The sequence below is a fragment of the Scyliorhinus torazame genome, chromosome 14, assembly GCF_047496885.1.
Source record: "Scyliorhinus torazame isolate Kashiwa2021f chromosome 14, sScyTor2.1, whole genome shotgun sequence".
NCBI classification, from domain to species: domain Eukaryota; kingdom Metazoa; phylum Chordata; class Chondrichthyes; order Carcharhiniformes; family Scyliorhinidae; genus Scyliorhinus; species Scyliorhinus torazame.
The window spans coordinates 166,276,419-166,288,998 of NC_092720.1; the positions used below are offsets into that span (position 1 = coordinate 166,276,419).

Here is a 12,580-nt window from a genome sequence, read left to right on the forward strand (position 1 = left end):
ACATAAAAGTTATAGGTCAGGTGAGCTTCATAACAAACTTTGGAGTTTCTAAGCCCTGGCCCTGAAACTTTGTTAAATGTCTTCTGGAAATCAAAGTAGAACACATCCACAGGTTCCCCTCCATTCATATTGTTTGTTCTTCTTCAAAGAACTCCAGTAAATTAATCAAACATGACGTCCCTTCCACAAAACCATGTTGACTCTGCCTGGCCGCATTGAGCTCTTTTAAGTGCCCTGCCATGGCCTCCTTAATAATAGATTCTAGAAATTTCCAATGGGAGATGGTAAGATGGGTGGCACAGTGGAACAGTGGTTAGTATCTTATGACGCCAAGGTCCCAGGTTCGATCCCAACCCTAAGTCACTGTCCATGTGGAGTTTGCACATTCTACCTTGTCTGTGGGTCTCACCCACACAATCCAAAAAGATGTGCAGGGTAGGTGGATTGGCCATGCTAAATTGCCTCTTAATTGGAAAAAAATAAGAATTGGGTACTCTAAATTTAAAAAAAAGAAAGATGTTAAGATAACCGGTCAGTAGAATCCTGCTTTCTGTCTCCCTTGTTTCTTGAACAGAGGAGTCAGAATCACTATTTTCCAATCTGATGAACCATCAGATTGCATCTGCTATTTCATCAGCTGCTTCCTTTAAGACCCTAGAATGAATCCCAGGTCATCCACCTGCACGTGGTGTGCCTTGTGGGGGATGGGCAGAGGTCCTGTAGTAGGGAGCCCCTCGGCTAGAGCTGGTGGCAGGAGGAGGGCCAATGGGGCAGAGACTGGCCCGCAATGCAGAATAATGTGACACAGGCCCCACATGTTTAAACAATTTTCTCAGAACCCTTTCTCTGGTGGTTGTAATTGTTTCAATCTACCCTTTATTTTTAAGAACTTGTTGGAATTGCACATTAATTGCTTTACAAACTCGCCACATTGGGGTACAGGAACCTTAATAACAAAGTGATAATTGTTAATATAATATAAATCAACCACACTGGCCCAGAATGGGAACAATGTGAAGTGTTCAGTATCATTTCAGCATGCAACGTTTTGTCTTACTTTCTTTTCTCTCTCTCTGTCTGATAATCCAGTATCTCTTTCTGTCTTTATTTCTCTTATTATATCTGACTTAACTCTAATTCAGTCTGCTTGTTCTTCTATTTCTTTCTTATTCCCTCATTCCCATTCTGGAGTTACACTATTGATCCCACTGCTCACTAAGGTCCCAGATGCTCTATTGCCCGATTGTGCTGTTATCGGCTTGCGCTTCCAGCAAGTTATGGTGTAAATATGTTTGAGCTGGAGGTTGAGAAAAAATGTCTAATTGGGAACATCGCAAGATAGTCCACCCAGCAAGATTTGACTGATTAAATAATTCTGTTGAAGTCAACATGTAATGGTGCATATATATTTAATCACCATACAGACATGTCAATGCATCCACTGAATTTCAGTAGCCTTCCCAAGAAAAATGATCACAACAATTTCACGAACGTGGACAGCACGAACAACATAATGTAAGTTGATAACATTGTGAAAGTTTTTGTTACACTTGAATTTCCTCATAAATATATAGTCTTAACCCCTCAGAAACTGAATCTAATACAACAGAAATATTAAACATTATTGTCAGTCATTAGTTAGCACTCTCGTCTCTGAGTCAGAAGGTTGTGGGTTCAAGTCTCACTCCAGAGTATATAAATTGGCAAGTCATGCTACAGTTGTATTGAACTTCGGTAAGGCCGGACTTGGAATATTGCGCATAATTCTGGTCGCCACACTACCAGAAGGATGTGGAGGCTTTGGAGAGGGTGCAGAGGAGGTTTACCAGGATGTTGCATGATCTGAAGGGTGTTAGCTACATGGAGAGGCTGAATAGACTTGGACTGTTTTCATTAGAACAACGGAGGTTGAGGGGTGACCTGATAGAGGTCTACAAGATTATGAGGGGTATTCTTTCCCAGGGTGGCGGTATCAGTCACCAGGGAGCATAGGTTTAAGGTCTGTGGGGCCAAGTTTAGAGGAGATGTGCGACACAGGTTTTTTTACACAGGTGGTGAATGCTTGGAATGCGTTGCCGGGGAGGTTGTGGAAGCAGATATATTAACGGCGTTCAAAAGGCATCTCGAAAAATACATGGATATAAATGAATACAGCACTGAGGAAGTGCTGTGGGTTTTGTCCAAGGGTGGTCTCATGACCGGTACAGGTTTGGAGTGCTGAATGGCCTCTTCCTGTGCTGTATTGTTCTTTGTCTAGAGTCTTGAGCACTGAGGCTAACATTCCAGTGCAGTACTGACAAAATGGTCAGAGGTACCATCTTTCAGATCAGTTAAACTAAGGCCTTGTCTGCCCTCTCAGGTGAATGTAAAAAATCCCATGACACTACATTGTACAAGAGCAGGGGAATTATCCCTGATGTCCTGGTCAATATGGATTAAGCAGTCAACATCACAAAAACATATTATCTGGTCATGATCACATTGCTGTTTGTGGGAGCTTTCTGTGCACTAATTGGCAGCCACGTTTCCGACATTACAACAGTGACCACATTTCAAAAATACAGCACTTCAGATTATACAAAGATCTGTAGAAGGACAGATAGTATTGAGGAAGCAGGAGGGCTGCAGAGGATTTGGACAGGCTAGGAGAGTGGGCAATGAAGTGGCAGATAAAATACAATGTGGAAAAGTGTGAGGTTATGCACTTTGGAAGGAGGAATGGAGGCATGGACTATTTTCTAAATGGGGAAATGCTTAGGAAATCAGAAGCAAAAGGAACTTGGGAGTTCTTGTTCATGATTCTCTTAAGATTAATGTGCAGGTTCAGTCGGCAGTTAGAAAGGCAAATGCAATGTTAACATTCATGTTGAGAGAGCTGGAATACATGAGTAGGGATGTACTTCTGAGGCTGCATAAAGCTCTGGTCAGACCCCATTTGGAGTATTGTGAGCAGTTTTGGGCCCGTATCGAAGGAAGGATGTGCTGGTCTTGGAAAGGGTCCAGAGGAGGTTCACAAGAATGATCCCTGGAATGAAGAGCTTGTCGTATGAGGAACGGTTGAGGACTCTGTGTCTATACTCGTTGGAGTTTAAAAGGATGAGGGGTGATCTTATTGAAACTTATAGATACTGCGAGGTCTGGATAGAGTAGATGTGGAGAGGATGTTTCCACTTGGAGAAAAAACTAGAACCAAGAGGACACAATCTCAGACTAAAGGGTCGATCCTTTAAAACAGAGATGAAGAGGAATTTCTTCAGCCAGAGGATGGTGAATCTGTGGAACTTTTTGCCGCACAAGACTGTGGAGGCCAAATCACGGAGTGTCTTTGAGACAGAGATAGATAGGTTCTTGATTAATAAGGGTTCAGGGTTTATAGGGAGAAGGCAGGAGAATGGGGATGAGAAAAATATCAGCCATGATTGAATGGTGGAGCAGACTCGATGGGCCGAGTGGCCTAATTCTGCTCCTGTCTTAATTCTGCTCCTGTCTCATGGTCTCAGGACTTTATTTCCTGTAGAGTGTTTTTAAATGCTTATGAAAGTTTATGAAAGTTGATATAAAAATGCAAGTCTTTCTTCAGGAAATGTACTGCTTCCTATGAACTAGAAATTATAAACCCATTGATGGAGAAAGTATACCAGCCAAAGTGTTTCAGTTTCTTGCAATTAGAGTGTTGCTTTCCCCATGCTAAGCTCACAATTGAAGACTCACTCCCCTGCGTGCATCCTCTGATGGAACAGGAGGTCTGAGGACCTAGAGTGGGATTTGTCAAACACCCCATTTGTGAAATGTTTCTCCCTGCATGAATGTGTTGGTGTGCACGGAGGGTCGATGAGTCTGAGAATGGTTTATCACATACCTCATCTGGGAAAGGTCCCCCCTGTGTGAATGTGTTGCTGTGCACAGAGTGACAGGAAATCCAAGAATGATTTGTCACACATCTTGCCAGAATTGGCTTATCCTGAGTGTGGGTGCGTTGGTGTCTGCGGAGATGCGATGATTCCGAGACATATGTGTCACACATCTGACTTGAACAGTTTCTCCCCAGTGTGACTGCGTTGATGTTTTAATCGGCGTTGATGACTGTGAAGTCTCGGTCACACACCTCACACTGGAAGGGTTTCTCCCCTGTGTGCATCCTCTGGTGCCTTAGGAGATCAGAGGTTTGCCAGAAAGCTATCTCACAAAATTCACACTTGAAGGGTTTCTCCCCTGTGTGAATCCTCTGTCACACACCCTCTGTTTCCAACAGGGACACTGGATAGTGACAAGGAGCAGACAACGTGGCTACTTTCTTTCCTCCACCCAGTCCCCATCTTCCCAGACACCATGAGGGCAATGGAAAAGTTAGGCCTAGCGTAAAACCAGCTATCAATTCACTATGAGCTTGAGTTTTATCTTTAAGAGTATGTGTTTAATATAGGAAACACTCAGGGGAAATGTTAATTCAATGGAGGTTTTGAAAATTCTCCCCTTTCACAAATTTTTATTTGTAGAAAACACACTGGGCAGGAAGTGCTAGAAGCTAAGGAAAATATTTCTTCAATGCAGCTGATTGAAGGGTTCTGGTTTATCCTGGGAAATTAGATACACTGCACTCACTCAGACTGCACATCCCAAATTCAGCTCTCAGGCACAGCACTGGACAAAACTATCAAATCCAAGCCAATGCTTTTGGGAAAGGCCGGGGCCTTCAGATAATTTTTTAAAAGACATTAAAAGACATTTCAATAAATGTGTCTCCAGTTATTGCAGTCAAATTGAGAGGGAGATTCCAGAGATAGGGAAGGGCAAAGGCATTGGAGAGATTTAAAATAAGGTGAGAATTTTAAAATTGAGGTGTTGCTTGACCAGGAGTGTCGATCAGTGAGCACAGGGGTGATTGGTGAATGGATTTTGGTGTCATGTCAAACACAGCAGAGTTTTGGGGGAAGAGTAGGTTTACAGTGCACGGTGTGAGGCAGCCAGGAGAGCAGTGGAATAGTTGAGTCAGGAGTCTACAAAGGTATGGATGAGGGTTTCAGCAGCAGATTAGCTGAGGCAGGGAGTCACTGCTTTGACAAAGAGTCATCAGACTCGAAACGTTAGCTCTTTTCTCTCCTTACAGATGCTGCCAGACTTGCTGAGATTTTCCAGCATTTTCTCTTTTGTTTCAGATTCCAGCATCTGCAGTAATTTGCTTTTAGTCAGTGCTCTCTCCTGTGAATGGAGCTTGTACCATGTCCTATGTTCAGTGTCCCTATTCCTGACCAACATCGGGAAATGATGGAGAAAACTGTCTTTGAGATGAGATCTAAAATGAGGTCCCGCTCTTTACTCTGAGATGGGTGTAAAAGATCCCATGGCACTTCTTTGAAGAATAACAGGGGAGTTATTCCTGGTGTCCTGACCAACATTAGAGTTGACCACTAAAAACATTATTATCTGGTAATTATCACATGGCTGCATGTGGGATCTTGCTGTGCACTAATTGGCTACCACATTTCCACCATTAAGGGAAATATAGAATTGCCAATCTACCTAACCTGCACGTCTTTGGACTGTGGGAGGAAACCGGAGCACCCGGAGGAAATCCACGGACACACGGTGAGAACGTGCAGACTCTGCACAGACAGTGACCCAAGCCGGGAATAGAACCTGCGACCCTGGCGCTGTGAAGCCACAGTGCTAGCCACATGTGCTGCCGTGCTGCCCAAACGTCTCTTCAAATATTTTGGAGTAACATAAGTTTCCTGAAGCTCGGAAAACTGATCAGTGAAACGGAGGCGACTTTGAGCAGCAGATCAGGTGGGGATTTAAACTTGTCATTGTCCCATCTGAATAAAACCTCACTTATTACAGCTGCTGTCTCAGTTCCCCTGGTAAACTTTTGACAGAGAATTTCTAGTGTGGAAATAGCATTCTTCATTCTTGAAGGCTGTCAAACTGACAACATCAATGTGGGATGTGTGGCCTCGGATGTGTATGACAGCAGATCAAATGAGGAAGATCCACAGGGGAGCTAATGTAACTCCACTATTTAAAAAGGGAGGGAGAGAGAAAACAGAATTATAGACCAGTAAGCCTAATGTCAGTAGTGGGAAAATTTTAGAATCCATTATCAAAGATTTTGTCGCAAAGCACTTCAAAAACAGTGGCAGAATTGGACAGAGTCAGCATGGATTTATGAAGGGGAAGTCAAGCTTGACAAATCAACTGGAATTTTTTGAGGACGTAACTAGTAAAATTGATGAATGAAGTGAAAAATCGCTTGTCACAAATAGGCTTCAAATGAAGTTACTGGGAAAAGCCCCTAGTCGCCACATTCCAGTGCCTGTTCGGGGAGTCTGGTATGGGAATTGAACCCACACTGCTGGCCTTGGTCAGCTTTACAAGCCAGCTATTTAGCCCACTGTGCTAAACCAGCCCTGACAGTAAATCTAATTTATTTGGCCCTTCAGAAGGCTTTTGACAAAGTCTCACAAGAATTGCAGCGGTTCTCGACAACTCACCACCATCTTGGACAAGTTGAGTGGGAGCAAAAACAAGAAAGCAGACAATTGTCTGAATGGCCATAAATTAGGAGAGGAAAATGCAACAAGACCTGGGTGTCCTTGTACACCAGTCACTGAGCATTTAGGTAAAGATGGCAAATGGTACACTGCCCTTCATTGCAAGATGATTCGAATACAGAAGCAGGCAGTCTTGCTGCAATGACACAGGGCCTTGGTGAGGCCATACCTGGAATATTGTGTGCAGTTTTGGACTCTAATTTTGGACTGCCCCCGCAAGTGTGAACATCTTCGCTCCCAGTTGCTCCCAAATTCTTAATTTTAGAATTCATCATTTTAAATATTAGTATGATGTTCCCTCAGGCTTTTTTTTTTTTTTTTAAAAGGAGTGTCCTGATAGTTACAGTCTCTCAATTTTCAATATCATCTTTATCAATGTTTTTTGCATCTTCAAGTTTTGTTTTGTTTCAATATGTTGATTTGAACTGTGCACAGCTCTCAGTGTGGTCTAAACAAGGTTCTGGACAAGTTCAACATCACTTTTTTGTTTTTCAATTCTTCCTCCAAAAATGGATCAGTGTTATTGTTTGATTTTTTTTCTCTAAAATGTCCTTTGAGCTTTTAATGATTGATGAATCTGTCGTTCTGCCCTTGCACAACTTGTAAATATATCGTTGGTCCACCCTAACCTCTTCAATTGAAATAATTTGTCCACATGAAGTCATGACTGTTGTTACTTTCAAGCCCATAGTCTCCACTTCCCTGAAGCACACAGCCAGCTCTTGGAATCCAATGCCGCAAAAACTGTGAATGCTGGAAATTGTGACAGCGATTCAGAAAATGCTGGAAATGCTCAGGTCTGTGGAGAGAGAAGCAACCTCTCTGCAGCCTTTGACATGCCCGACCACATTATCTCCTCCTCTAACTCTTCTGTGTTGTCCAGTCAGTGGCACTGCTGTGACTTGTGGCACTTTTTCCCTCTTAAATTGTAATCTGGTGCAATGGTGAATCTTACCACTGCCGTCGTTCTGCTTCCAACGAAGAGTCAAAATCTGCTTTTCAATTCGATTCAGCCGCTCTCGGCTTCCCTCACCGCGGAGGAACTACAACTCCCATCAGGCTCCCTTGATTCCATATTGCCACTCTCACTGCGCAGGCCCCGCGACCACAAGTAGCATGGGTAATGTAATTCCGATTGGGTGAGAGTCTGTTTGGAAGGAGGCTGCGCGGAACTAGGCGGAGCACGAAATGAGCCCGACTACTCTATTATTGGCTCAGCAGAATGACTAACATGTACGTTGTGGGCAGGGCTATTGGTCTCTTTGTCTCTGATTGGCTGCAAGAGCCATCAATCACAGAGCTGAATTCGATTGGAGCTGTGTGTTGGATATTGAGTGTTTATTGGAAGCATTTCCCTTCTGATTTACAGGCTGAGTTTTGTTGATGGGTCATTGCTGAATATGAGAAGGTGAGGTGTAATTATCTGGGAGGGGCAGAGACACATTTATTGAAATGTCTTTTAATGTTTCTTTAAAGATTTTAACTGAAGGCCTCGGCCTTTCCCAGAAGCCTGGCCTTCGATTTGATAGCCCAGTGCTGTGTCAGAGCTGAATTTGGGATGTGCAGTCTGAGTGAGTGCAGTGTATCTAATTTCCCAGGATAAACGAAAACCCTTCAATCAGCTACACTAAAAAAAATGTATTCAGCTTCCAGCACAGGAAATTCCTAACCTGTGTCAGGAAATTTAATAATAATTTTTATTAGTCTCACACATTAGTGTCACTTACATTAACACTGCAATGAAGGTACTGTGAAAATCCCCTTGCCGCCTCACAACGACTCCTGTTCAGGTTCACTGAGGGAGAATTTAGAATGCCCAATTCACCTACAAGCATGTCTTTTGGGACTTGTGGGAGGAAACCGGAGCACCCGGAGGAAACCCATGCAGACCACGGGGAGAATGTGCAGACTCTGCACAGGCGGTGACCCAATCTGGGAATCGAACCCGGGTTCCTGGTGCTGTGAAGCAACGATGCTACCCACTGTGCTACTATGCTGCTCCATCTTAAGATGGTTTTGGAAATCAAGGGGAGAAATTCCAAAATCTCCATTGAATTAACATTTCTCCTGAAATATTTATATTAAACACATTTTCTTAACGGTAAAACTGGTCTTGGCGAGCACAGCACGCGCTCATGGTGAATTGATGGCCCATTTTCCATTCCACCACTCTCCATTGCCTTCACAATGCCAGGTAAATGGCGACTGGGGGAACTTGGCAGAGAAAAGAAGGAGTTATATATATTCCTGGTCGCGATCCAATATCACTGCTGGAAACAGAGGGTGTATGACAGACAAGTGAGGAAAAAGAAAGGACTTGCCTCTGATCTCCTGTACAGGTGAATAGCAGACTGACGCTCACTGTGGCACAGTCTCTAACTGAGGAGTCAGTCCCTTCAGCAAAGGAGAAGAGGGTGTTGGAGGAAATCATGTTTCCTTTTCCTGTTTTACAGAAGGATTGCAGCGTTGGACACCAGAGAATACAGAGAGGATAGACACCGCACATAGATCCTGCCCTTCACCCAAAGAGCAACTGTGGGAAGGCATCCAGTCCCTTCACAGCATTGCTCAACACAGAGAAGGTTGGGCAGTGAAACCATCATCTGGAAATTGGCTGGGTCAAGGGAGCTTTGACAAATCGCCAGATTCAAAACAAGCTGTGGGTGATCGGTCAGGGTAAGCCTGGGAAAAAATGTGAGTGGGCTCCACGTGTGGTGACAGCTTCAATCACTCATCGAGCCTCATGAACCACTGACTCATTCCTGCAGGTGGAAGTCTGGTCAAGACTGAGGGCGGTGTAAGTACGGCTCCATAGACTCAGTAGTTGTACCAGCTGCAACCACAGGGACAGCCATATGGAAGAGAAACCGTTGAAGTGTGAGTTGTGTGACAAATCCTTTTCGTGCTTATTCCATTTTCGTAATCACCAACGCACTCACACTGGAGAGAAACCATTTACATGTGAGGTTTGCAGCAAATCATTCTCGCAGTCATCACATCTCCACATTCATAAACGCATTCACACAGGGGAGAAGCCATTCCGCTGTGACGTGTGTGAGAAAGCTTTCACACAGTTATCAAACCTCCAGGTCCATCAGACAATCCACACGGGGCAGAAACCCTTCAAGTGTGCATTTTGTGATAAAGCTTTCTCAACATCTACGGAGTTCCTGATACACCAGAGCATTCACACAGGGGAGAATCCCTTCAAGTGTGAGTTGTGTGACCGAGCCTTCACACGTTCATCGGCACTGGCACAACATCGACGCAGTCACACTGGGGAGAAACCATTCACCTGTGAATTGTGTAATAAATCATTCTCCCAATCATCGACCCTCCGTGTCCACCAACGTATTCACACTGGGGAGAAACCGTTCAAGTGTAAAGTGTGCAAGAAATCATTCTCCCGGCAATCGAAACTCCGTGAACACGAACATCTTCACACTGGTGAGAAGCCATTCAAGTGTGAGGTGTGTAATAAGGACTTTGCTCAGTTAACAGGCCTGGTGAAGCACCGGCGCATTCACACAGGGGAGAAGAAAACATTCACCTGTGACGTGTGCAAGAAAGATTTTGAACAATTGTGGGGCATGTTGGATCACCGTCGTATTCACACAGCGGGGAAGGCAAGTGAGTTGAGTGACTAAGGCTCACACAGTCCGCAACGCTCATGAAACACTGACCCATCCACACGGAGGAAACAAAGTTTCAGTGTGAGGTGTCTGACAAAGACTTCACTCAAGTCAGCGTGGACAAGGATTTCAACAGCAGATGGACTAATGCAGGGGTGGGTGGAGGTGTTGGAAATGGACGATGTTTACAGAGGGGGAGGTAGGTGATCTTTGTGATGGGGAGGGTAATGGGTCGGTAAACTCAGCTGGAGGTTGAAGAGGATGACACTGACCAATTGTTGTTGGAGACGACAGTGGAGAGAGAAATCGAGAGGAATTTCTGAAATGTAGGAACTGGAATTATCCCTTGAGCCTGTTACACCATTCAATTAGATCATGGCTGATCTGAATCTTAACTCTTGTCTACCTGCCTTGGCTCTGTAACCCTTAATCCCCTTGAGTAACAATAAACCTATCAATCTCAGTTTTGACATTTTCAGTTGACCCCCCAGCCTCAACAGATTTTTGTGGGGAGAGTTCCAGTCCCCTTTTTGTGAAGAAGTGTTTGCCGACATCACCCCTGAACAGCCGAGCTCTAAGTTTTTTAATTTTTTTTCCCAATAAATTTAGAGTACCAAATTATTTTTTTTCCAATTAAAGGGCAATTTAGCGTGTTCAATCCACCTGACCTACACATCTTTGGATTGTGGGGGTGAAACCCACACAGACACCGGGGGGGGGGGGGGATGTGCAAATTCTACACGGACAGTGACTCATGGCCGGGATTCGAACCCGGGTCATCAGCGCCGTAGGCGGCAGTGCTAACCACTGTAACGTGTGCTGCCCTCGAGCTCTAATGTTAATGCTATGTTCCTTTGTTCTGACTGTAACGTGTGCTGCCCTCGAGCTCTAATGTTAATGCTATGTTCCTTTGTTCTGGACTCCCCCACTAGAGGAATAGTTTCTCTCAAACTACTCTATCAATTTGTTTAATCATTCAAACACTTCAATTAAATTACCCATTCATTTTCTACATTCGAGGAACAAGCTCAAATCTGTACAACCTGTCCCCATCAGATAGAGTCTAAACAGAGCTCTGTATAGCTGGAACAGAACTTCCACAAGGACACAGTTGGTTTTGGGGAGGATAAGTTGTGGATTATCTTTTCAGGATGGTCCTGGAGTAATGAGCAGTTTTGACAGAAGAGAGCAGGACCACTAGTGCTTGATGTGGTCCAGTTAGATCTGGAGATGGATGGCTAACCAATTGTGTACCAGATACACTCAAAGTTTCACCCGCTGAACTCGAGCAGCAGGGAGATCGACCAGGAAGGGAATAACAGTAATGTTGGGAACAAGGGTGCAGAAGGTGAATATGAGGGGGTGATTAAACCAGATTGATGGCTACAGAAGCATTGTGGTGAATGGAGAGTCAAAGGGCAGAGAGTTCTTTGTGTGTGTTAGTAAAGTGAGCCAACTCTCAGGAGTCATTATGGGGTAGATTCGGACCCTGCGTTAGTGGATGATGTGAACTATAGACAGATTCTCTTCAGGTGACGTGTGTTTGACTAATACCATGGCTCGAGGGCAGGTAGGAGTGGAAAGTTGAACCGTGACGTCACAGCCTGCAGGTAAGGGATTGGCTGGTGACTGGTAAGTAGTTTTTATTTATTTTCCCTCAGGTGTTATCGTGCGGGGCGCAGAGGTTGCTGAGTGAGTGCTTGCTGAGAAGGGGAGTGAATAACAGGTAAGCTCTTTTTTTTTATCTAGAGGGGATGACAGGGAAGGTAATGCAATGTTCCTCCTGCAGAATGTTTGAGGTGAGGGACGCCGTCAGTGTCCCTGCAGATTTCATCTGTGGGAAATGCACCCATCTCCAGCTCCTCAGAAACCGCGTTAGGGAACTGGAGCTGGAGTTGGATGAACTTCGGATCATTCGGGAGGCAGAGTTGGTCATAGATAGAAGCTTCAGGGACGCAGTTACTCCGAAGAATAAAGATAGATGGGTAACGGTGAGAGGGGCTGGGAGCAAGCAGTCAGTACAGGGATCCCCTGTGGCCGTTCCCCTTAGTAACAAGTATACCGCTTTGGATACTGTTGGGGGGGGGGGACGACTTACCAGAGTTAAGCCATGGGGTACAGGTCTCTGGCACAGAGTCTGTCCCTGTTGCTCAGAAGGGAAGGGGGGAGAGGAGTAGAGCATTAGTCATTGGAGACTCCATAGTTAGGGGGATAGATAGGAGATTCTGTGGGAACGAGAGAGACTCACGGTTGGTGTGTTGCCTCCCAGGTGCCAGGGTGCGTGATGTCTCGGATCGTGTTTTCGGGATCCTTAAGGGGGAGGGGGAGCAGCCCCAAGTCGTGGTCCACATAGGTACCAACGACATAGGTAGGAAAAGGGATGGGGATGTAAGGCAG

The 12,580-nt window shown here is 44.8% G+C and overlaps 1 protein-coding gene across 2 annotated transcripts; it reads left to right on the plus strand.

The window, feature by feature from the left end:
• Positions 1-10,646, plus strand: LOC140390172 (uncharacterized). Of its 2 annotated transcripts, XM_072475118.1 has the most exons (3): positions 1-20; positions 1,425-1,515; positions 9,005-10,646. In XM_072475118.1, exon 3 carries the CDS (start codon positions 9,407-9,409, stop codon positions 10,196-10,198), a length of 792 nt encoding a protein of 263 aa, XP_072331219.1. In that variant the 5' UTR covers positions 1-20; positions 1,425-1,515; positions 9,005-9,406; the 3' UTR covers positions 10,199-10,646. The 2 variants fall into 2 exon arrangements, with proteins under 2 accessions (XP_072331219.1, XP_072331218.1); XM_072475117.1 differs by lacking the exons at positions 1-20; positions 1,425-1,515 and adding an exon at positions 7,834-7,959.
• The last annotated feature ends 1,934 nt before the right edge of the window (positions 10,647-12,580 follow it).